The following is a 22,483-nucleotide window of genomic DNA, read 5'->3' as shown; positions in this document are numbered from 1 at the left end:
TTGTATTGTCTGGCCTGAAGTGGCTTGAAGTTCAGCCATTCTAAGAGAATCATTCCAACTCCATTCATGTTTTGAAAATATTTTTTTTCCATCTAAAACTAAAGTTGAGAGATTTAAGTCCTTTTTGTTTTGAGATGTTCCAGTGATTGTGATATACCATGACAATGCATGGTTAGATGTCACAGTGAAACACCTCAGCTCCATGTACAACCGCAGTAGCTAAGTTTAAGTTTCCCCTGATGGCACGTGTTCCCATAATTGAGTGTATTTAACATGGGCTTGGGACCATGGCCATTTTGGGTCTTTTTGTCTATGAACCAAAAGCGATTGCATTAACGTCAGGGTATAACATAGCATTATCAATCCAAACTGCAGATTTGTGATTCTCCACATGCAGTTCACTCAGGATTCCTGTGAACAAAAAAGGAAATGAAATATGCTTGGTTGTATTCAACTGGCAGGGTTAGAAAGAGGGTGAAATAACAGTCTTTGACTTCCCATGCGTAGGGATATTTGGGAGTAGTTAGTACCATTGCTATTATTCCAATGTGAGGCATTTTCACTAGCACAGGTTGGCCAGTGTAAAATCCTACAGGATGTTCTTCTGGTTTATAATAAACCTTTGGGGTGATTGTATTGGTAGATGCACAGAAGGCTTTCACTATCTATCTCTGCCATGCTTGGAACTGCGGCAGCCAAAGGTGTGATGCTAGCATTTAACTATCTGTAATCCACTGTAAAATGCTATTGCCTGGTCGGTTTCTTTGCTGGCCACACCGGTAAATTGTAAAGTGAATGAGTCCTTTTAATAATGCCTCTTTCTTCCAATTCTGTTACCACCCCATCAATTCCCATAAGTGTTGCTGCTGGCAACAGATATTGCTGAACATTTGTGATTTTAGTGGGGGTAAGGGTATGACTGTTTGTAACAGACAGTTTCACTGTGCCTGAATCCTTCTGATGTGTCGTGAAACTCCATACAGTTCCATCTGGGAGTTTCCACATTTGCCCATGCAGTATGTCAAATCATGAGGTATTAGTATATACAGCAGTGACTAATACTTCTGACTTGATTAATTTTTGTTCCTATGTGAAATTTTTGCAGTGGGGCAATCTTTTTCCACACCATCAATTCTTGTGAATTTAACCCTGCAACGACCAGGTGTTATGCCCAGGGTTTGTGCTGTCTCGTGTAATTACCGACATTTGGGCTCCAGTGTCAATAAGAAAGTTTACTAATATTTTTCAGGGTCCAACAGAATAGCAATGATAAGGTCAGAGTGTTCATTAGAGAGCCATTGAATTGCTAATACCCACCGAGCAGAGTGGCTCACTGCCCTCTGTTGGGATAGGAGGTTTTTTAGCAAGCTTCTGCCTTGTCAATTAGGCTCAGTGCAGAAGGTGTACTTTCCTTATGGGTTGGGAGTTTTTCAGTTAGGCAATTCTCTCCAGCTGGAATAATTTTCTTACCCAGAGATTGGACTGATGTATGGAGGTCCTCCATAGAGGCATCACGCAAGATTGGTCAGGGTGCGCCCAAAGCTAAGGCCTTATGCCACAACTCACGCCGTTCCTTATTAGGTTTGAACCTCTCTTTGAATTTGAGGTATATGGAATTTTGAGTATGGGTTTGGCAAACTTGCCAGGAGTGATCTGGGGGCTTAGTACTGGATGAACTAATCCACTCCATTCAGCATCCATACTTATCTATGTCTTGTTCAAAATCACTCCAAGTGGGAATGGGGGAGTGCGGATTTTGTCTATGACCACAATCACCATCCCTACAAGCAGCTTGTATGCAATCCTGGGTATTTGCCACAAACATCTTAAGAAAATCAAGGAGTCCATGGATGAGAGGGGTTAATCAAGCTGGGTCAATAGGAGCTAACATCGGGGATTTCCTGAATTCATCTCTTTCATATATCGCCTGAATGCAGGCTGCTTTCTGTACTGCTACAGACAGGTCAGAATTGCTTGTGGCTCTAATTTCCCGTCATTACTCTCTCTCCTGGGGATCTATACCACCTGCCCAGTATGCAGCTTGTGCAGTTATAGAGTAATTATGGTCTCCTGGTGTGGTGGTTAAAAATACTCCTGGTCCCCAAAAGCCTCTTGCTTCTTCCTCACTCAGCATAATTCAATCTCCTTCTTCAAGAGAAACTCGACACAAACACTCAACTTCTGATTCTCCTGACCACCTTGAGAATTCCTCCTGTATTTTAACCAACTCTGCTGATGATCATAGAACTGTTCACACAGTAGTACAGATCTCATCTTCATCACCAACAGTAGTCTCAGTTTTAACCAAAGTTCTCAAGGAAATCAATTTATGTTCAGAATCAGCAATCTCTTTGACTTCATCATCACTGTCAAACCAAATATCATCATACCAGCTTTCAGGGTCTGCACTATACTTTAGGCAATTGCTCCACAATCTTTCCTGTCAAATATGGAATAAAAGGCCGATAAAAAGCTTTGTCCTTTTTAATAACTAGAGGAATACAGTTTATTTGACAAATGCCACTATTTCCTATACCCATCCTTCAAGATATTTTCATAGCAAGGAGAGTAGCTTGACAGGGCTGGATTCATCTGTGAATCCACAAGGATGCCTTGGAGCTGGATGTCTGACCAGGTAGTTCTGAATGACCACCAGAAGAGCAGAGCCCTGGGATTCGCCCAGTGACCTGTGCACCTCTGCAGCTGACTGCTGTCAAGGCCAGAGGAGAAAAGTGAGGCAGGTATGGGCAATAGGAAGACAACAGAGAAAAGCAGTCTTGTGTTTGTGGGCTGTCAGAATGTCACTTCTCCAATACGTCTTTACTGCTTACTTTGAATACGAAACAGCTCAAGGAAAGCACAGTGTTAATGTCCCAGACATTAACAGGATATTTTACAAAAAGCAGTGGAGTCAGCACTAGGCAAGATACTTCTGACACTCTTCTATCACTCCTGAGTCACTTGGACATTTACATATAATATCATGAGCCGCAAGGAACCCACAAGGATCACTGAGTCCAGTTCCTGGCTCCACACAGGACCATCCAAACAAATCAACAATCAACTCTTCTGTCTGAAAGCGTTGTTCAAATTCTTCTTAAACTCTGGCAAGCTCAAAGTACTGTGACCACTGCCCTGGGGAGCCTGTTCCAGTGACTGACCACCCTCTTGGTGAAGAACCTTTTCCTAACACCATGCGTGACCCTTCCCTGATAGAGTTTCATGCTGTTCCCTCAGGTCTTATCACTGCTTACCAGAAAGAGGAGATCAGTGCCTGCCCCTCTGCAGTGCATTAATGTCTTAAAATAATGATAGCTGTTTCATAATCTAGCAGGCTCTGCAGGGAATGATAGCAAGGGTATATGGGACATAACTTAGGAGTGGTGTGGAGTTGTATAAGGAGTGTGAGGCCACAAGGCCTGTTGAGATAGTATGGGAGGGTTGTTCTGGGCTGTAATGCAGCCTTATCCATACAGCCTATAAATAGAGCTGCTAGAGTGATCTTTCTCCCAAGCTGTTCCTGGGATTTCCGCCAGATCAAGCCAGTTTGGACACTCAGAGCCCATATCTGCAGTGATGATTATCTAGCTATCCTCTTCCAGGGTCACTTCTCGGAACGACCTTATGTAACAACACACACGCATGTTTACCTCCATTAAGAAAAAAATATATACTTTCTCACATGGCTTTTAGCTATTCATTAAAGACAATACCAGCTATTTCTCCCCCATACACATATTTTTAATTCTCCACTACATTGGTGGGATACGACTTTGCTTTACAAAAGCCTTTTTTCTTGGTATGTTGTATTTCTGGAACAGGACATCTTGAATGCAATCACTCAATGTGTGCAGGACAACCAGGGGATCAGGCCCAGTCGGCATGGGTTCATGAATGGCAAGTCCTGCCTGACCAATCTCATCCCCTTCTATGACCGGGTGACCTGTCTGGTGGATGAGGGAAAGGTTGTTGTTGTACTCTACCTAGACTTCAGCAAGGCCTTTGACACAGTCTCCCATAGTATTCTCCTGGAGAAGCCGGCAGCCCAGGGCTTGGACAGGTACGCTCTTTGCTGGGTTAAAAAATAGCTTGATGGCCATGCCCAGAGAGTGGTGGTGAACAGAGTGAAATCCAGCTGGCCACTGGTCACCAGTGCTGTTCCCCAGGGTTTGGCATTGGGGCCCATCCTCTTGATATCTTTACTGATGATTTGGATGAGGGAATTGACTGCATCCTCAGTAAGTTTGCAGATGACACCAAGTTGGGGGGAAGTGTCGGTCTGCTGGAGGGTAGGAAGGCCCTGCAGAGAGACCTGGACAGGATGGATCAATGGGTAGAGGCCAGTGGGATGAGGTTCAATATGGCTAAGTGCCAGGTCCTGCACTTTGGCCACAACAACCCCATGCAATGCTACAGGCTTGAGGGGAGAGTGGCTGGAAAGCTATGTGGAGGAAAAGGATGTTGGGGGTGCTGATTGATGCTTGATTGAACATGAGCTGGCAGTGTGCCCAGGTGGCCAAGAAGGCCAATGACATCCTGGCTTGTATCAGGAATAGTGTAGCCTGCAGGACCAGGGAGGTGATTGCTCCCCTGTACTCTGCTCTGGTGAGGCAGCACCTCAAGTACTGTGTTCAGCTTTGGGCCCCTCACTACAAAATGAAATTGAGGCCCTGAAACATGTTCAGAGAAGAGCTACAAAGCTGGTGAAGGGCTTGGAACACAAGTCCTATGAGGAGCGGCTGAGAGAACTGAGGTTGTTTGGTCTGGAGAAGAGGAGGCTCAGGGAACACCTCATTGCTCTCTACAGCTCTCTGAAAGGAAGTTGTTGGGAGCTGGGGATCAGTCTCTTCCTGTAGGTAACTAGTGACAGGACTACAGAGAATGGCCTCAAGTTGTGCCAGGGGAGTTTCAGGTTCGAAATTACGAGACATTTCTTCTCCAAAAGAGTTGGTTGCCCAGGGAAGTGGTGGAGTCACCATCCCTGAGGGTGTTCAAGGAAAGGTTGGACCTGGTGCTTAGGGACATGGTTTAGTGGGTAACGTTTGTAGTATGGTGATGGTTGGACCAGATGATCTTGGAGGTCTTTTCCAATCTTAATGATTCAATGATTTCCATGATTTCCCAGTGTGTCCTCAAATTATATTCATTATTAGCTCCTACTGTTTTCCCAGTGCAACCACCAGGTTTACTGAACCACCATTCCTTTAAATGTTTTTTAAAAACTGGCATTCTGCTAGACAATTTCTATACATCCAATAGCAATGTAGTTTTAGTAAAAGCTCACACATCACAGTCAACGGTTCAGCTGTTTCATCCCATCTGGTCTTGGTCACTTGTTACTATTCATTTTGTCTATTTGGCAACAGGCAGAAAGTACAATCACCATCATTTTATTAGCTTAACAATTCTGGCATGGAAACCAAGCCAGTTCTTCCCAACATCATTTTGATTCTCTGCTGCTACTAGATAACATTCCAAGTTAGCAATATGAACTGGTCTTGTACACAGAGACAGTAGAAATATGAGGACAGTTGTAATTGGGAGCAAGCCAAGTGTGTTGTTCCAATTTCTTCTGCCTTTGCTTCTGCTTTTGTTGCCAGAAAGAAGGAAGAAGATAGTTTGTTGCCCTCAAAATGCCAAGGTATAAACGATAGTCTAGTAATGAAGTGCTTTCTAATTAGGCTGCCTCAGGAAAGGCAGAAGGTGAAATAAGGCATTCAAGGTGAAATAGCCCCACAGTCCAACAGGTGATAAGCAATTCTTGTCAGTAATTTACACAGAATATGGATTGCTGCCAACCTCACAACTGTTGAAAAAACCTGAAGGTATGTATTACTGCTTTATGATGGAAAAAGAATGATAAATTTAGGATAGAGATCACCTTTCACCCCAAATAATATATATCATTGACTATTTTGCAGTGCTCCACAGCTAGTTGAAAGACATACTCAGTGCCTATCCTCCATTATTAAAACAGAATCACTGCAGTATCGTAGTTTTCACAAGTTTAGATTAATATTCTTTTCTGTTTACATAAATTATCTTTCAACATTTACTTAAAAATTGTCATTTAAAGTCAAGCTGACTCATTTTCAAACCTCAATACATGTGTTTCTCTTAAGTGCAGAAACACTTGCTGAGTTTAGAAACATATAAGATGCATCTTTCCATGAATATGCATGTATTCTGTCACCATTTTTCATTCGAGCCTAAAAATAAATGTGCAATACGTAAAAAATCTGAGAAAAGCTATGGAGGAATCTTCACTCTTTTGCCCATGGAATAGGAGACAATTGGCTAAAAGGCTTCAATAAACAGGACATTAAGAAATGAAACTGGGGGGTCACCGTGGCTTTAAATTACAGTGAGAATCACAGCCAGGTTGAGCTCGTGCTGGGCTTTAGCCTTTCTGATTTTCTCCCTGTGTATGTTAGCAACTTCCTTGAGCTCTCACCGAGTTTCCTGTCCCTTCTTCCACTGGACATAAACTCTTCTCCTGGAGACTCAGCAAAAGTTCCCTGTTCAGCCATGCCGGTCTTCTTCCCCAACGACTCAACTTACGGCACACTGGGACAGCCTGCTCCTCCACCTTGAAGGCTTCCTTTCTGAGCAGCATCCAGCCTTCCTGGATCCCTCTGCCCTTAAGGACTGACTCCCAAGGGACCCTCCCCGCCAGTGTCCTGAACAGTTCAAAGTCTGCCCTCAGGAAGTCCAAGGTCTCAGTTTCACTGAGTCCCCTCCTGACTTCACCAAAAATAGAGAACTCTACAATTTTGTGGAACATAAGTCCTGTGAGGAGTGGCTGAGGGAACTGAGGTAGTTTAGTCTGGAGAAGAGGTGGTTCAGGGGAAACCTCATTGCTCTCTACAACTCCCTGAAAGGAAGGTGTGGGGAGCTGGGGGCCGGCCTCTTCTCACAGGTAACTAGTGATAGGACTAGAGGGAATGGCCTCAAGTGACACCAGGGGAGGTTCAGGCTGGAAATTAGGAGACGTTTCTTCTCAGAAAGAGTGATTAGGCATTGGAACGGGTTGCCCAGGGAAGTGATAGAGTCACCGTCCCTGGGAGTGTTTAAGGAAAAGTTGGAGGTACTTAGGGACATGGTTTAGTGGGTGATATTGGTGGACGGGGGATGATTGGACTAGATGATCTTGAAGGTCTTTCCCAACCTTAATGATTCTATGATTCTGTCCTGTGGAAGGTACTCCTATTCTTGCTTTTCTCCAGAACCAGTCCCACATAACTGCAACACGATTTACAGCATAGGGAACAGGGTTTATCCCCCTAATGAACAATTATGGGATAAACTCTTTTCCCCTTCATTCTTCTGGGTGTACTGCAATAATATTGACAGAATAATAACCTGTTAAGATGCAGTGATAAAAAGTCACAAAGGTAGATGATAACATCGCATGATGAACAAATATATATTTGCAGATATAGCAAACTAACTTTCAACTAACTGTGGAGCACTGAGAATAGCTACACTGGATGAAACCAAAAATGTCCATCCAACCAATTTGTGTCAGTTACAGATATACCAGGTTATCAACTGTTTGGGGGACTTAGCGTGGGCAGGTTTACTTCACAGGACAACTTGTTCTAGGAAAAGTATATTTTCATGAGCACCTGATGGAAAAGATACTGGGTAAGTGTAATATGATCAAATTTATTTGGTTCTGTGAACAGGTGTGTTGCAACCTGCACTAACTGCAGTTAACTGAGGAGTCTTGCTGGGAGCACATGAATAGAGAAAACAAACACTCTTATCAATAAAGAGCAAAAAAATTCTAAGATAACAAAATGCACAAATTGTACATGTTGTGGTCTGCGTATCTAACCTGTCAGCTACCAAGACAGGCCTACATTTACATTTTACTTATTGCTTGACAAAGCCAGAATTATGAGAACTCATGAAGATGCTGTTTCCTTGATGAATTTAACAACCCATGTAAACAGAAGAATTTTACAGAAACCATGCAGATGAATCAGCTGGTATGACACGTGTTCAAGAACTGGCACAATAGATGTGTAGCATTTTTCTTGACAGATAAATTGCTGTAAAAGACTCCAGCCATACTTATCCTTTGGATAAATTCATATCTGCATATAACATGTGAAAATAAGTAATATGAACCACAACCCATCAAGCAAGATGGACAATAGATTAATCACATCAATATCACATCTATACCTGCATAGATATATAAAGTGTTTATAAGATGTACCTGGTATTTTTACCTGAATTGTCTTAAAATGTTATTTCAGCTAATCTTCCTGGTACATTATGCTTTCCAAGTCTCTACATACAATGGTTTGTCTAACTGGTTTTTGAACCTAAGTAAGCTTTGAAGGTTCAGCATATCTGACTAGAGATGGAAATTTTTATTTAGCCACAAGAAATGTCTTCTATATTTCATTAGTTTAATGGAAATATTATTCCCCTACTCATAGAATAGGAAGCAAGGTAGACATCTATACTCCTGAATTATATAGCTCCTTGGTGCCTTACTGGGATGCCTCAAAAAGTCAGCATGCTCAAAGCCCAGACATGCAACCTTTTCATGTCTTTGTATACTCCTGTTCCTTCAGTGTAATGACTCCACAGTTGCCTGTTTGACAGCTATCAACAGGGGACATTCTCTTTCGTCAATAACACTGGTATCAGCATATAACCAGGAGATGGAGAACCCTCTTAAAGAACAACTTTGTGCTCTGTAAAACAAAAGCAGCAGCAGTTATGGAGTACACACCATGCTGTTCCTTTGCTGAATAAATGGTGTACAGGGGTATATAGGACTGCTTTACATATATTCACACTCTGTGAAGAAAAGTAAATGAATGAATGTTAAAATCCAAGAGGTTCTAGTTAAAAGGTCCTTTTATCTACTGGCAGCAAGCAAAGATCTGGGACTGCCGTCACCTATAAACCTAGTTCCTTTTGGCTGTGTTACATATGCACAGCCCAGGACATGGTTTGCTAGTCTTCCTGAAGCTCATCATTTACATGTCTTGCATACCCTTGTTTTTCATGAACCCAGACCCTCCTCTAATAACTTATGAATTCCCAGCCATGGTGGAGGATGATCTTTATTGCTTCTCTTTCATTCTAGATGTGTGCCTTTGAGGTAATCATTGCTATTGACTCTTGGAGTAAGCTACCCTGCACAGGTGACATCCACTATGACCTGTGGCAATGAATCACATCTCTTTTGTTTTTAATTATCATTCTGCTACATTCCTTTGCTGGTTTATAGTTATTGCATTAAAAAGACATTGAATGTTATGACACTCAGGGTTTTTTAGACCTCTCTATTTTACTTTCTCCAATTAATCTTTTTCAAACTGGAGAATCCAAGTCTACCTAGACATTTCCCAAGTGGAGGTTTTTCCATAACAGCTGTTCTCTTCTTTCTTTCTGCACAATTCCAAAAAAAGTAACTTGTTCTGATAATCTGACAAGCAGGTATTTTGTTTCAAATGCATCATTAATAATGATTTTGTTGAGATTCTAGAGATACTAGAGGTTCTTGAGATACTAGGGAACATCCAGAGGGCAGCTAGTAGCTTAAAATTAAATCAATATTATAAATATTTGTAACACCTATTGTAAATAGCAGTCTAATCTGATTGATATAGATTTGAGGCAAACTTTGAAATACTTGATATGCTAAACTTGATACACTTACTGTCATTTGTACTGTCTTTTTTAAGATAGCTTTAACTGTGTTGATGTTTATAAGGCTATACACTTTACTGTTAAAAGTAATGATGCTAAGAGTACACAGATTTTTTACTGGCTTTCATTTCTTTGTAGTGTTTTGGAAAGCTAGAACACCATAAAATCAACACAGTACACGCTACGCATATTGAAAATTGCTTGACTGACAGGTCTTAAAATGGTTCCATATGTGTAGAGTCACCAATAGATGGGTGTGCCTTCAGAAAGGATTGTTTCTTCACCATATAACGTCACTTAGTCACTTTTAATTAAAAAGTATATTATGTATATATATATTTATATATATAAAGAGCCTACCACCATATTGATAAACACTCTTTGGAAGCACTCTGGTGGCAGGGGTAAGAACGGGAGTTGGCCTGCTAGTATCTCAGCACTTCTGTTACCAACCAACTTTAAAAAAAAAAAAAAAAAGGCTACAAGACTTTGCTTAATTAAAAAGTGACCAAGGAGAAAATGCAAAACCACTTTCAATACATAAGAATTAGATGAGTAAGATTTAAAAGATAAATAGTCTCTGACAGAGAATAATCTTCATTCCATTATCCCTATAGTTAAACCAAGGCAGGGCACACAAGGAAGACACTAAAGCTTGGCCAGCTTGACCAGGGAGCAATGGTATTGACCCAGCAGATGGCCATGGCCTCACAGAGTTCAACCCCCACCGCAACTGATGCAGCCTCCCAGACAGACTTCCAGGGGGAACATGCTGCCACCCAGGTGTGTCAGGCTGACAGGTGCGCACTACTCTTAGGCCAGTACAGGATAGCAGGAGTGAGCACAGCTGTGGGAGGTGTGCCCATGTTGAAGAACTGCCTCACCTGGTGGCAGAGCTTCAGGAGGAGATGGGCAAGCTGAGGAGCATCAGGGAGTCAGAGAAGGAGATCTGGTGTGGTAGAGCTCTGCCATCCCTGAGACAGGCTCCTCAGCCAGCCAGTACACAAGAAATGAAGGTTTTCCTACCCCCTCACCACCAGGCAGAGGGAGGGGACCTAAGAGACAGGGGGGAGTGGAAGCAGGTTCCAGTTCAGCACAGCAGGTGAACCTCCCCACTGCCTACCTCCCCTTCCCAGGTGCCCCTACACAACAGGTATGAGGCTCTGAAACTTGATGGGCAAGCAGAAGACAATGTGGACAAAGGTCCATCCCCATTGGGGGCATTGCTGGGGGCAAGTCAGCCTACCCCCCACAACACAACAACCTCCAACAAGAAGAAAATAAGGGTTATTGTCATGGGGGACTCCCTTCTGAAGGGAACAGAGGGCCCAATTTGCCGTCCAGATCCGACCCATAGTGAAGTCTGCTGCCTCCCTGGGGCTTGAGTAAGAGACATCGCACGGAAAGTCGCTCACCTGATATGTCCCTCTGATTATTACCTCTTCATGTTGGCAGTAATAAGGTAGCAAAGAGAAGTCCAAGAGTGATCAAAAGGGAGTTCTTGGCTCTGGGGCAATTAGTTGAAGGATCAGGTGCACAGGTAGTGTTTTCCTCCATCCTTCCAGTAGCAGGGATCAATACTGAAAGGAACAGGCAGACCCAGCAGATCAATACATGGCTCTGAGGCTGGCAATGTAATTTTGGGTTTCTTGATCATGGTAAGGTCTACATGACACAAGGCATACTGGCTCCCGATGGAGAGCACTTTTCTTAGAAGGGGGAAAAGGATTTTTGCCCAGGAGTTAGCAGGGCTGATCGATAAGGCTTTAAACTAGATTTGAAGAGGGAAAGGGATAAAACAAACAGCCAAGAGAACTATGTAAATATACCAAAGCCGTTCCCTAGCCAACCTGAAACAATGACAACAATGCATCTGAAAATACATCTCTTTCCGGATAGGGATCTGAGCAAATACTGTGAAAACATAATAAGACTTCATGGTCTCTAAAGTTAAAATCCTTTTCTGACATTTTTTTTCTTGCTTTTAAAATAAAGAGAAGATGAAGTAATGATAACACTTTTTCACCCCTCATCTCCAGTACAAAATAATCTAATGGTAAGAGAATTTACCCAAGCTATAAGAGACCTGAAATCAACAAATCAACTTCTACTGCCACTTCAGGAATTCAGATCCCAAGCTCTCATTCCCATAGGTATATAGCTTTCAGCAAGCTCCCAGTGTGTGCATGTACCTATGTGGGAATGGAACTTTCCTTCTAAAGTTCTATTCTCACTGGTGGGTGGGGTGGGGTGGTGGACTATAGGAATGATTGGGACACAGAGAGAAAAGTAGGGATTTCTACCTAACCTGATGGTTAAGAAATTCATCTGTGGGGGAAAGGTCTACATGCTAAACTTTATTGTAGGTCTCTTTGTATATACTGCCAGCTAGGAATCCTTCTCACTGGTGATCCTTCAGAGCTGTGGTTAACCGTCTCTCCCTTGTTTGTTCTAATTTAGGATTTTTTTCTTTATAGTAGAAGAGTTTCAAGAGAAAGGCTGGCGAGTTTCATTCTTTGCTTTCCTCCCTGCAACTATATTGTAACTGAGTGATAAAGGTGCAGATTAAATTAATTTTGATAATCAACATACATGGAAAAAAAAATAATCCCATGTTTACAAACAAAAAACAGGTTCTAAGATGAATGTCACCACTAAAAAGAGGTCACTGAGATTTTGCTATTTCTCTGAATACATCAGCTTCTGTGACTGGTAATGGTTCAGAAAGGGATTTATTTATTGGGGTGCAGGGGAGAGAGATGTTATTAGGATATGAATAGAGCACAAAGAGAAACTATTACATGACTGTGTAAACACATGATGCACCCACAACTTCCAGTTCTAACTGCATGTAACCCAAAAAGAAGTAAATGAACTGACAAAGACTCAGAGAAGGACAACAACAGTGAACAAAGCAGTGTAACCTTTTCTGAGTTAGGAATTGTATAAAAACATATGGGTAGAAAAAGAGAGTAGGAAGGAAATAATATTTCACTACAGATGATGCAAATTCATTTTTCAGATGAATGACTCAGAACAAATGAAAGGGGTTGCCCTGCAAGCATGCAATTGATTTATTGACACAGGATGTTGTAAATGCTAAATGCTTACAAGAGTACAAAAATGACAGAATAAATTCATTGAAGAAATCCATCAAAAACTATTTAATACAAAGGCATATTATCAGGATCCTTGAACCTTTAGCTTTTGCAGGCTGGGAGAGCACTCTGAGTAAGCAACACTAAATTATATTTCTTCCTATACATCTGTCTTGGCCATGGCGGGGGACAGAACAATTGGTTTGATGGACACAATATGGCTGTTCTGCTGTTTTCGTGTGAAGGTTTTATTCATTGAAGTGTCCCATGTAAGAGGAAGAAATTATAATGTTTGCTACTGGAGGAGGTGAGAAGGAAGCAGCTTATTTTAGAAGTTTTAAGTCACACCTGCTTAAGTTAATTTTGTGCTCATATAATGAGACAAAGGAATAGAAAACAGAAATATGGGATGCAATTTATCTAAAACTAGCCAACTCGCACCATTTTAGACATCCCTGTATTTAACAACAATTAATCTCAACTACATCTCATCACCCAGTCAAAGCTTTTAGAAAATGATGATATTCATCCCTATTGTATCAACATTTATGCACCCAAGATAACAGATATCTACACTTTGAAGACACTATCATTCCCACACATCACCAACTGCATAACTAATATCCAGTAGCTATCACTGTTGCTAGTCCCACCGTGTCAAAGATAGGTCCAATCAGCACCTCCAGCATGAGATCTTGAGAGAATGATTTGTCTGTTGTAGAAATGGCAAGCTCACACAGACATGAGAGGAAAGAGTATAAGCAGAGTGGGAGATTCCAAAAAAAAAAAGTGGGGGGGGGGGCAAATTTTACTTGTGATTCCTAGATTAATTTGGAGCAGTAAATAGGTTCGATTAAGTAGGGACTGCAGACTGGAAACTACATAATGCCCAGAACTAAGAACCTGAGGAACATCAAGGGAAGCATATGGCCATGAATACTTTGTGTAACAGATCAGGGTGAAGCACCCAAGGAAAATTAGGGATGGGGGGGGGGGGGAAGGGGAGAGAAAGGGAAAGGGAAAGGGAAAGGGAAAGGGAAAGGGAAAGGGAAAGGGAAAGGGAAAGGGAAAGGGAAAGGGAAAGGGAAAGGGAAAGGGAAAGGGAAAGGGAAAGGGAAAGGGAAAGGGAAAGGGAAAGGGAAAGGGAAAGGGAAAGGGAAAGGGAAAGGGAAAGGGAAAGGGAAAGGGAAAGGGAAAGGGAAAGGGAAAGGGAAAGGGAAAGGGCTTTTGTTCAACATATGTACCAAAATTTTAGAGACAACAAATAAAGCCAAGCATTCATGTTTGGCCTTCTACCCCTGTAAGACATCCTCACTACAGGGAGATGTCAATGGTGATGACACTTGTCCAACACTGTGTAGTGCAACGCAAGATAGTTACAGTGTTTCAGGAATAAAATAGTTTATAGTACATTATAGTGTAGTTTCAGGAATAGTGTAACCAGCAGGACCAGGGAGGTGATTATCCCCTTGTATTCTGCCCTGGTGACACTGCTCCTCGAGTCAGTTTTGGGTCCCTCACTACAAGAAGAATATCAAGGCCCTGGAGTATGCCTGCAAGTTTCAGATATTGTAAACCTACAGAATCACAGAATGGGCAGGGTTGGAAGGGACCTCTGGAGATCATCTAGTCCAACCCCCTCACAAACAGGATCACCTAGAGCACCTTGCGCAGGATGGCGTCTAGGCAGGTCTTGAATATCTCCAGAGGAGGAGACTCCACAACCTCTCTGGACAACTTGTTCCAGTGCTGTCACCCTCCCAGTAAAGAAGTGCCCCCTCACATTGAGCCAGAAGCTCCTGTGCTTCAGTTTGTGCCCACTGCCTCTCGTCCTGTCACTGGGCACAACTGAAAAGAGACTGGCTCCATCCTCTCAACACCCTCTCCTCAGATATTTATATACATTAGTGAGGTCTCCCTTCAGTCTCCTCTTCTCCAGGCTAAACAGGACCAGTTCTCTAAGCCTGTCCTCACCTGTGCAACAGGTGCCCCGGTCCTCTAATCATCTTCATAGCACTCCTCCAAACTCTCTCTGGTAATTCTATGTCCCTCTGGTACTGGGGAGCCCTGAACTGGGCACAATACTCCAGGTGTGGCCTCACCAGGGCTGAGTAGAGGGGGAAGATCACCTCCCTTGACCTGCTGGCAACACTCTTCTAAATACACCCCATGATACTATTGGCCTTCTTGGCCATAAGGGCACATTGCTGACTCATGGTCAGCCTGCTGTCCACCGGGACTGCCTGGTCCCTCTCTGCAGAGGTTCTCTCCAGCAGGTCATTCCCAGTCTGTACTGGTGCTTGGGGTTATTTGTCCCTAGGTGCAGGACCCTGTACTTGCCCTTGTTGAACTTCTCGAGGTTCCTCTAGGCCCAACTCTCCAGCCTGTCGAGGTCCCTCTGAATGCTGCACAGCCCCCTGGGTTATCAGCTACTCATCTGGGCTTTGAGTTGTCAGCAAACTTGCTGAGGGTGCGCTCTGTTCCATTGTCCATGTCGTTGATGAATAAGTTGGTGAACACTGGACCCAGTACTGACCCATGGGGGACACTGCTAGCTACAGGCCTCCAACTAGACTTTGCACCACTAAGCACAACCCTCTGAATGGTCCTACAGGCCAGGACTGCAAATTCTTCTTGTGATCCGTAAACTGGCAGTCGCCTTACCCAAGCTTTATGTTGACCTTAGACTTGTCAGCACCCTGTACAATGATATAAGCAAACATAATGAGAGAAAAAATCAGTTTCACTAAGTCTTCCTCCTTCTCTATCAGTATGTGCAGATAGACGGAGAAGATAGATGGGATCCATTAAGAACACGGGTTGTGAAGAAATAATTGTGCACAATTATGAAAAAAAAAAATCAACTTTATTTTTAAAGCTCCTGAAGTCAAGAGCCAAGGGTTGCCTTATTTGGCATTATTAGAGCTGTCTTTGAGTCCCTTAATCCTTTACCCTGGCACAGAGGAGCATGAAAAAAAAAAAAAAAAAAACAGGTCAGTGCAGCTGACTCCATACAACCTTGAATCAATCCTGTCTCTAAGTAATTCGGAGACAGATCACAGCTTCAACACATTTACAACTAAAGAGCAAATTATTATTGACCAAAAATAGAGCACTTGAATGCTGTGTGGGCAGAAGGTTACTTATAAAGAGCTACAGCTGAAAGCAATCTTATTCTTTGTTACCTCAGCATCTCATGGTAAGTCCAATTTGCTTGATTCAACATCTAGGGGCATGTTCTTCTCAATCCCCACTTCTAACATTCTTGTTCATGTTTGGCATACAGTGCCAAGGTTAAATGGCCCACCCCACTTCAGTGTGGTAGCAGAAGTAGTAGAGCCATACTGTAGGGCCCTCTACAAATTTTGCTACCTTCAAGCCCTATGAAAGGCACAGAGAACTAACTCTGAAGGCAACTGAAATTGATTGGGTTAATAATGTAGCTCATCCTTTCCTGGATGCTATATATTTTTTTCCAGCAGATCACAGCAATGTGGGGAGGAACACAAGATTTTCTGTGGGATTTGACTCTAGCTTAAGAGTTGCATGGCTCTGTGTACAGTTCATCTACTGGGAAAGACTACACAAAGAATGTGTACATGTTTAATAGAGCGTATGCTCAAGACATATGTAGTGAGAGCTAACCAAGGCAATGAATTCTTGATTTAACTCTCTCTGTCCTTTCTTTAACCATTCCACACAGATACTGAAAGCAGATTTCCTCCTGGGCTCTCTGAAGGTAAGGGTTTAACAATAAGGTTGCTTTGCTGTTTGATCCTGAGCCGTAAGTGTAGCTCACCTAGACAATGGTAGGGGCGGTTGGCAAAGGAGTATGTTGTAGAACCCAGTTAACTGCAAAAGATATGTTTTAATCAGTAGGAGCACGTTCATAGATCTTGGTAGGAAATACTCCAGTTATGGGGAAAGAAAAGTGACAGATATTCAAGCTTAGCCAAGAAGGCATGAAACACAGAGATGGTAATGTCTTTTTGTCACGTAAACTGGTATTCTGGGACTTGTAGACAATTACAATTCATCCCCTACCATCTTTACAACTGCTGGAAATCTGAAACTGAGGGCTGTGCTAAGAGAGGATGCTCACAGTACAATTTAAGAAGGGTTCAAGTTTATCCTGCCTTTAGTTTCCTCTGGGGTAAGGTCTCAAGCATTGTATGCTGACTTATGTATGTATGGCTTATCCATGAGGTCCTGAATACAGAACAAAGTTCAATATGATCTTGTCTCCTATCTGGTAGACAGAACTGTTTATGAACAAAGAGACACCTTCATAAAGAACTTATATATGAACGATTCTCTTCTAAGTTTTCTAGGGAAGGTTAGTGACTGGAAGAGTTCACAAGAGTAACAAAAGGAACCATCCATACCTGTGGATGCCTAATACCACAAAAGGTTCGCTGAAAGTGGTGGAAATGCAAACTATCTATTCAGAGAATGCCTTTCTGTCTTTTCACGAAGGCATAAATCAAAACTGATTCAGTAGTCTAACAGACTGTGCCTCCCAAGAAAATTTTGAACAACCTATCAGCATTTTCTGATGCTCTACTTAGCCTTTTCATGGCTACAGTGATATAGTTTCTCTCTTTCATGTTGCTTCACTCGAACCATTCAGAGGAAGGATCATATAGGTTAAAAAAAAGCTGGGCTCTGTATACACAGAATAATAATTTCAAAGTATGCTAATGGTTCTAGATTTTGTGCTTTGAAGTTCCTGGGTGTTAAAATCTCTTGAGAGATGCAGTTTCTCAAAGTCCTGCAAGGTACAGATTCTATTGCAGATAGGTTTTGCTGAGTGAGCTCAGCAATACTGCATCAATGTGTCCAAAATCAAAACATTGCAAATGCATTCTAACTGCTTTCATTATCTTCTTGGCACCACATAAAAGCACTCTGTGTTGATTACTTCAGTACCTTACTTTTATGCTAGCTTGCAGAACTTTCTGTTTATGTTAGTTTCTGCCTACATTATTTCCACCTGTGTTGCTTCCAGATAGTCTTGAATTATCCACATCAGTCCTTCCAACTGTAGCAACCAATAATATCTATTTGTATTAAAGAATTTTTACTAAATGTTGTTGAAAATGTAAAATAAAACTGAACACAAAACCTTCCTATGAAATTTTTCTACTAGAAGAACCCCTAACAGAATGTCTGGTATGTATTGGTACATACAAACCATCTTTTAATGATTTGTAAGTGATGTCACCCTACGTAATATAATCAAGCTAAAAGGTACTTTGACATTGATATTTTTTGAAAGGTAATATCAAGTACTTATCTATCTAGGTAACACTATGCTTCGAATTATTTCCTTTACTACACATTATATTCCTTTATTTGCTAATTTTGTCACTGGTATGTAAAGATGTTTTATATTTCATAGGTATGATAAACAGGTTTGGCTCTACATGGATGATGATTGTTGCTCACAATTTGTTTCCGTGCTTGATACAGAAAGAAACTAGTTGAACTTTCCCTGTTTGTCATTAAAACATAGAAAACAGAAATGCATGAAGAATGCCTCCACTTAGAAATTATGTATGAGAACAAATCTTAAATCACTAATCTTACTCCTGTCTACAAGAAACTTCCGTTATTAAGACTTCTTCAGTGAATACTTAAAATTGACGCCGAGGTTAGGTGCCTGAGGTTGATTAGTCCTCTTCTTCATTTTAGTCATTGAGTATGATCAATTTCTGGATAAATATAAATTACAAATGCACAGGATACAGGATATCTGAAACTCTTCTAAATTCCTCCAGAATAACTCCAGTCATGACATCAGATGCAGAGATGGCAATCTTTGGAGAAGCTGCTCCCTATTTACGGAAATCTGAGAAGGAGCGAATTGAAGACCAGAATCGCCCATTTGATGCTAAGGCAGCCTGTTTCGTAGTGGATGAAAAGCAAATGTATGTGAAAGGTACCATACAGAGTAGAGAAGGTGGTAAAGTCACAGTTAAAACATATGATGATACAGTAAGTGCCATTAACTGTTACTCGTCATACATAACTCATCCAGTTCTAAAAGTTCCCTGGTTAATATTTCTTCTCCTTTTGCTTCTCTCTGGTTTTGTCAGACTGTAACAGTAAAGGATGATGAAGTCTTTCCCATGAACCCTCCAAAATTTGATAAAATTGAGGACATGGCTATGATGACCCACCTCCACGAACCTGCTGTGCTGTATAACCTCAAAGAGCGTTATGCAGTCTGGATGATCTACGTAAGTACAAGCAGAAGGAGATTTGTGCTTTTGAGGGGTTGAAGACACCTTTCAATCTCTCTGAAGATATTCCTGACTTTTCACCTCCTTTCCTCATTTCTGTTTCTTTTTTCTCTCTTGCATATGTTCTCCTTTTGTATCCTATGTATCATTCCTCTTCTTCCTTCTTCCCTTTGTCTTTCCTTGCCATATGGTAAATTTCATCCATTCTGTGATAGGTCATTCCTCCAATTTCATTTCTTCTGCTGCCCTGGTCTTCCCAGAGTTTTGTTGACCTCTGCCTTCTGAGTTCTCCTCAGCAGTCTTCCTTTGGGTAACTGGAAGGCCTGCTGTGCCAGGCTGAGCAGAAACCAACGTGCTTGTTTTCTTCCTCACAGACCTACTCAGGTCTCTTCTGTGTCACTGTCAACCCCTACAAGTGGCTGCCAGTGTACAACCCAGAGGTGGTGGCTGGCTACCGAGGCAAAAAGCGCCAGGAGGCCCCTCCACACATCTTCTCCATCTCTGACAACGCCTATCAGTTCATGCTGACTGGTGAGTCATTTGGCAAGAACATAGCCTGGCTGCTTGGTCAAGGAACACTTAACAGTTCAGGCGTCTTGCATGCTTTTCTACTCAAGGCATGATGGAAATGGCTCCCATAGTCCTATGGCAAAATTCAAGATTAGACTGACTATGGCATCTTAAAGAACCCTGTAGTGTTGAATAATGAAAGAAAGGCAGTAGCTAGCTATTTGGCATTGTGCCAAAGTAAGGAATTTAAAGAAACAACATGGAATGATCATAGCAGAGAATCTGACTCCAACTAAACAATACTCAATCCAAGGTCTGTACATAACCAAAAGCAAATAATAAGTGGGGAAGCCTTATAAACAACCACTGCTTAACGTTATAGTTTGGATAGCTCCATCTAGCTGGGAGTGCAAAAATCCACATACAGACTAATGCAGAATTCACCTTACCTGGTTACAAAGTGATACAGTTTCAATATAATTCTTTCCCTTGAAGTCAGTTAGCTATGTCTGAGGAATAAAAGCCCTCCACATCTCATTTGAAGAGCTCTTTCTGTGGCTTTGTTTTCAGATCAGGATAATCAGTCGATCCTTATCACGTGAGTATATTTTGATATGTGTGACAACACTGACCAAAGTAAAAATGTGTCCTATTTCCTCTAATAATATTTTCATTCTAACAGTGGAGAATCTGGTGCAGGGAAGACTGTGAACACAAAGCGTGTCATCCAGTACTTTGCAACAATTGCAGTTACTGGTGAGAAGAAGAAAGACCATCAGCCTGGTAAAATGCAGGTATGTGATAGGCACTCTCTTTCAGTGTTTTGCTGAGAAAGTTTCTGCTCTGCAGACAAAATCAATACATATTTCTGCATTGCAGTACCATTAAAAGAAAGTGTCTGAGGTGACAAGCAGCATACACAGTCGGAGCACACCTATGCTCTGTTACCCCTGCTAACCAACTTCCATCCTTCTTATAAATACTGGAAGTCCACCTAAAAAAATCAGAATCATAGAATGGCTTGGGTTGGAAGGGACAATGAAGATCATTTAGTTCCAACCCTCTTGCCATGGGCAGGGACACCTTCCACTACACCAGGTTACTCAAAGCCCCATCAAATCTGGCTTTAAACACTTCTAGGGATGGGACATCCACAACTTCTCTGGGCAACCTGTTCTACTGCCTCATCACCCTCATAGTAAATAATTTCTTCCTAATATCTAATCTAAATGTACCCCCTTTTAGTTTAAAAACATTGCTCCTTGCGCTATCACTACACTCCCTAACAAAGAGTCCTTCTCCAGCTTTTCTGTAGGCCCCCTTTAGGCCACTATCAGGTCTCCCTGGAGCCTTCTCTTCTCCAGGCTGAACAACCCCAGCTCTCTCAGCCTGTCTTCACAGGAGAGATTCTCCAGTCCCTTGATCATCTTTGTGGACTTGTTCTACTATGTCCATATCCTTCTTGTGCTGCGGGCACCACAGCTGGATACAGTGCTCCAGGTGGGGTCTCACGAGAGCAGAGTACAGGAAAAGAATCACCTCCCTCGACCTGCTGGCCACACTTCTTTTAATGCAGCTCAGGATACAATTGGTTTTCTGGGCTGCAATTGCACACATCAATGGCTCTTATCCAGTTTTTCATCCACCTGTACCCCAAAGTCCATTTCCATAAAGCTGTTCTCTATCCACTCATCTCCCAGCCTATATTCATATTTGGGATTGCCCCAGCCCAAATGCAGGACCTTGCATTTGATCTTGTTGAACTGCATGAGGTTTGCACAGACCCACCTCTCAAGTCTGTCAAGGTCTCCCTGGATGGCATTCCTTCCCTCCAGTGTGCTAACTGCACCACACAGCTTGGTGTCAACCTCAAACTTTCTGAGGGTGCACTTAATCCTACTGTCCATATCACCAACAATGATGTTAAATAATACCAGTCCCAACACAAACCCCTGAGCAACATCACTTGTTACTGGTCTCTTCCTGAAAATCCAGCTGCTGACCACACCTCTGGGTGAGACCATCCAGCTAATTCCATATTCACCGAGTGGTCCATGTGTCAAAGCCATGTCTCTCCAATTTGAAGACAAGAATGTTGTGTGAGACAGTACCAAAAGCTTTGCACAAGTCCAGGTAGATGACATCTGTTGCTCTTCCTTTATCCACCAACACTGTAGCCCCATCATAGAAGGCCACCAAATTTGTCAGGCATGATTTGTCCTTAATGAAGTGGTGTTGGCTCCCCAGTCACCTCTCTATTTTCTATGTGCATAGTTTCCAAGAGGATCTGCTCCATGATTGTGATCTCTTTGCCAAGCACAGATGTGAGACTGACTGGCCTGCAGTTCCTCAGGTCTTCCTCTTTTTCTCTTTTTAAAATCAGGGTTATGTTTCCCCTTTTCTAGTCACTGGGAAGTTCACCTCACTGCCATGGCTTCTCAAATATGATGGATGATGGCTTAGAAACTTCATCTGTTAGTTGCTTCAGGACCCTCAGATGCAGCTCATCAGGTCCAATGGACTTGTGCACATTCAAGTTCCTTAGATGGTCTCAAACCTGATCTTTTCTTGCAGTGGATGGTACCTCATTCTCCTAGTCTTTGCCTTTGGATTCTGTGAGATGGGAGGTGTGGCTAGAGCACTTGCTGGTGAAGACTGAGGCAAAAAAGTCATTGAGTATCTCAGTTTTCTCCATATCCCAGGTAACCAGGTCTCCCATTTCCTTCAGCAGTGGGCCAAGGTCTTCACTACTCTTTCTTTTACCACTGGTGTCCCTGTAGAAGCTCTTGATGTCCCTGGCAAGATTCAATTGTCTCGGCTTTAGCTTTCCTGTCCTGATCCATAGCTGCTTGTACAGTGTCTCTGTACCCCTCCCACATTACCCGTCTTTGCATCCATCCTCAGGAGGCTTCCTTTTTGTGTTTGAGTTTGGCCAGCAACTCCTTATTCATC

General features: G+C 42.3%; 1 protein-coding gene and 1 long non-coding RNA gene across 3 annotated transcripts in view; one reads left to right on the top strand and one right to left on the bottom strand.

Annotated features, from left to right (window-relative positions):
- LOC136786656 (uncharacterized) overlaps positions 1 to 22,483 on the bottom strand; it is a 59,050-nt gene that overhangs the window by 2,662 nt on the left and 33,905 nt on the right. The window contains exon 4 of one of the 2 annotated variants that reach the window (XR_010825914.1): positions 11,094 to 11,258. The exons of the other annotated variant lie outside the window; for it this stretch is intronic. This is a non-coding gene — a long non-coding RNA (uncharacterized lncRNA). The remainder of the gene's footprint in view (positions 1 to 11,093; positions 11,259 to 22,483) is intronic. 2 annotated transcript variants of the gene reach the window in all.
- LOC106047210 (myosin-1B-like) overlaps positions 18,555 to 22,483 on the top strand; it is a 36,222-nt gene continuing 32,293 nt past the window's right edge. Inside the window, exons 1-5 of the mRNA XM_048054958.2 lie at positions 18,555 to 18,773; positions 18,875 to 19,018; positions 19,396 to 19,552; positions 20,102 to 20,129; positions 20,214 to 20,325. Of these exons, the coding sequence (XP_047910915.2) occupies positions 18,570 to 18,773; positions 18,875 to 19,018; positions 19,396 to 19,552; positions 20,102 to 20,129; positions 20,214 to 20,325 (645 nt within the window). The 5' untranslated portion in view covers positions 18,555 to 18,569. The remainder of the gene's footprint in view (positions 18,774 to 18,874; positions 19,019 to 19,395; positions 19,553 to 20,101; positions 20,130 to 20,213; positions 20,326 to 22,483) is intronic.

The sequence above is a fragment of the Anser cygnoides genome, chromosome 19, assembly GCF_040182565.1.
Source record: "Anser cygnoides isolate HZ-2024a breed goose chromosome 19, Taihu_goose_T2T_genome, whole genome shotgun sequence".
Lineage (NCBI taxonomy): Eukaryota > Metazoa > Chordata > Aves > Anseriformes > Anatidae > Anser > Anser cygnoides.
The sequence above is the reverse complement of the archived record's forward strand: the minus strand, read 5'-3'. Positions and strand labels throughout refer to the sequence as shown.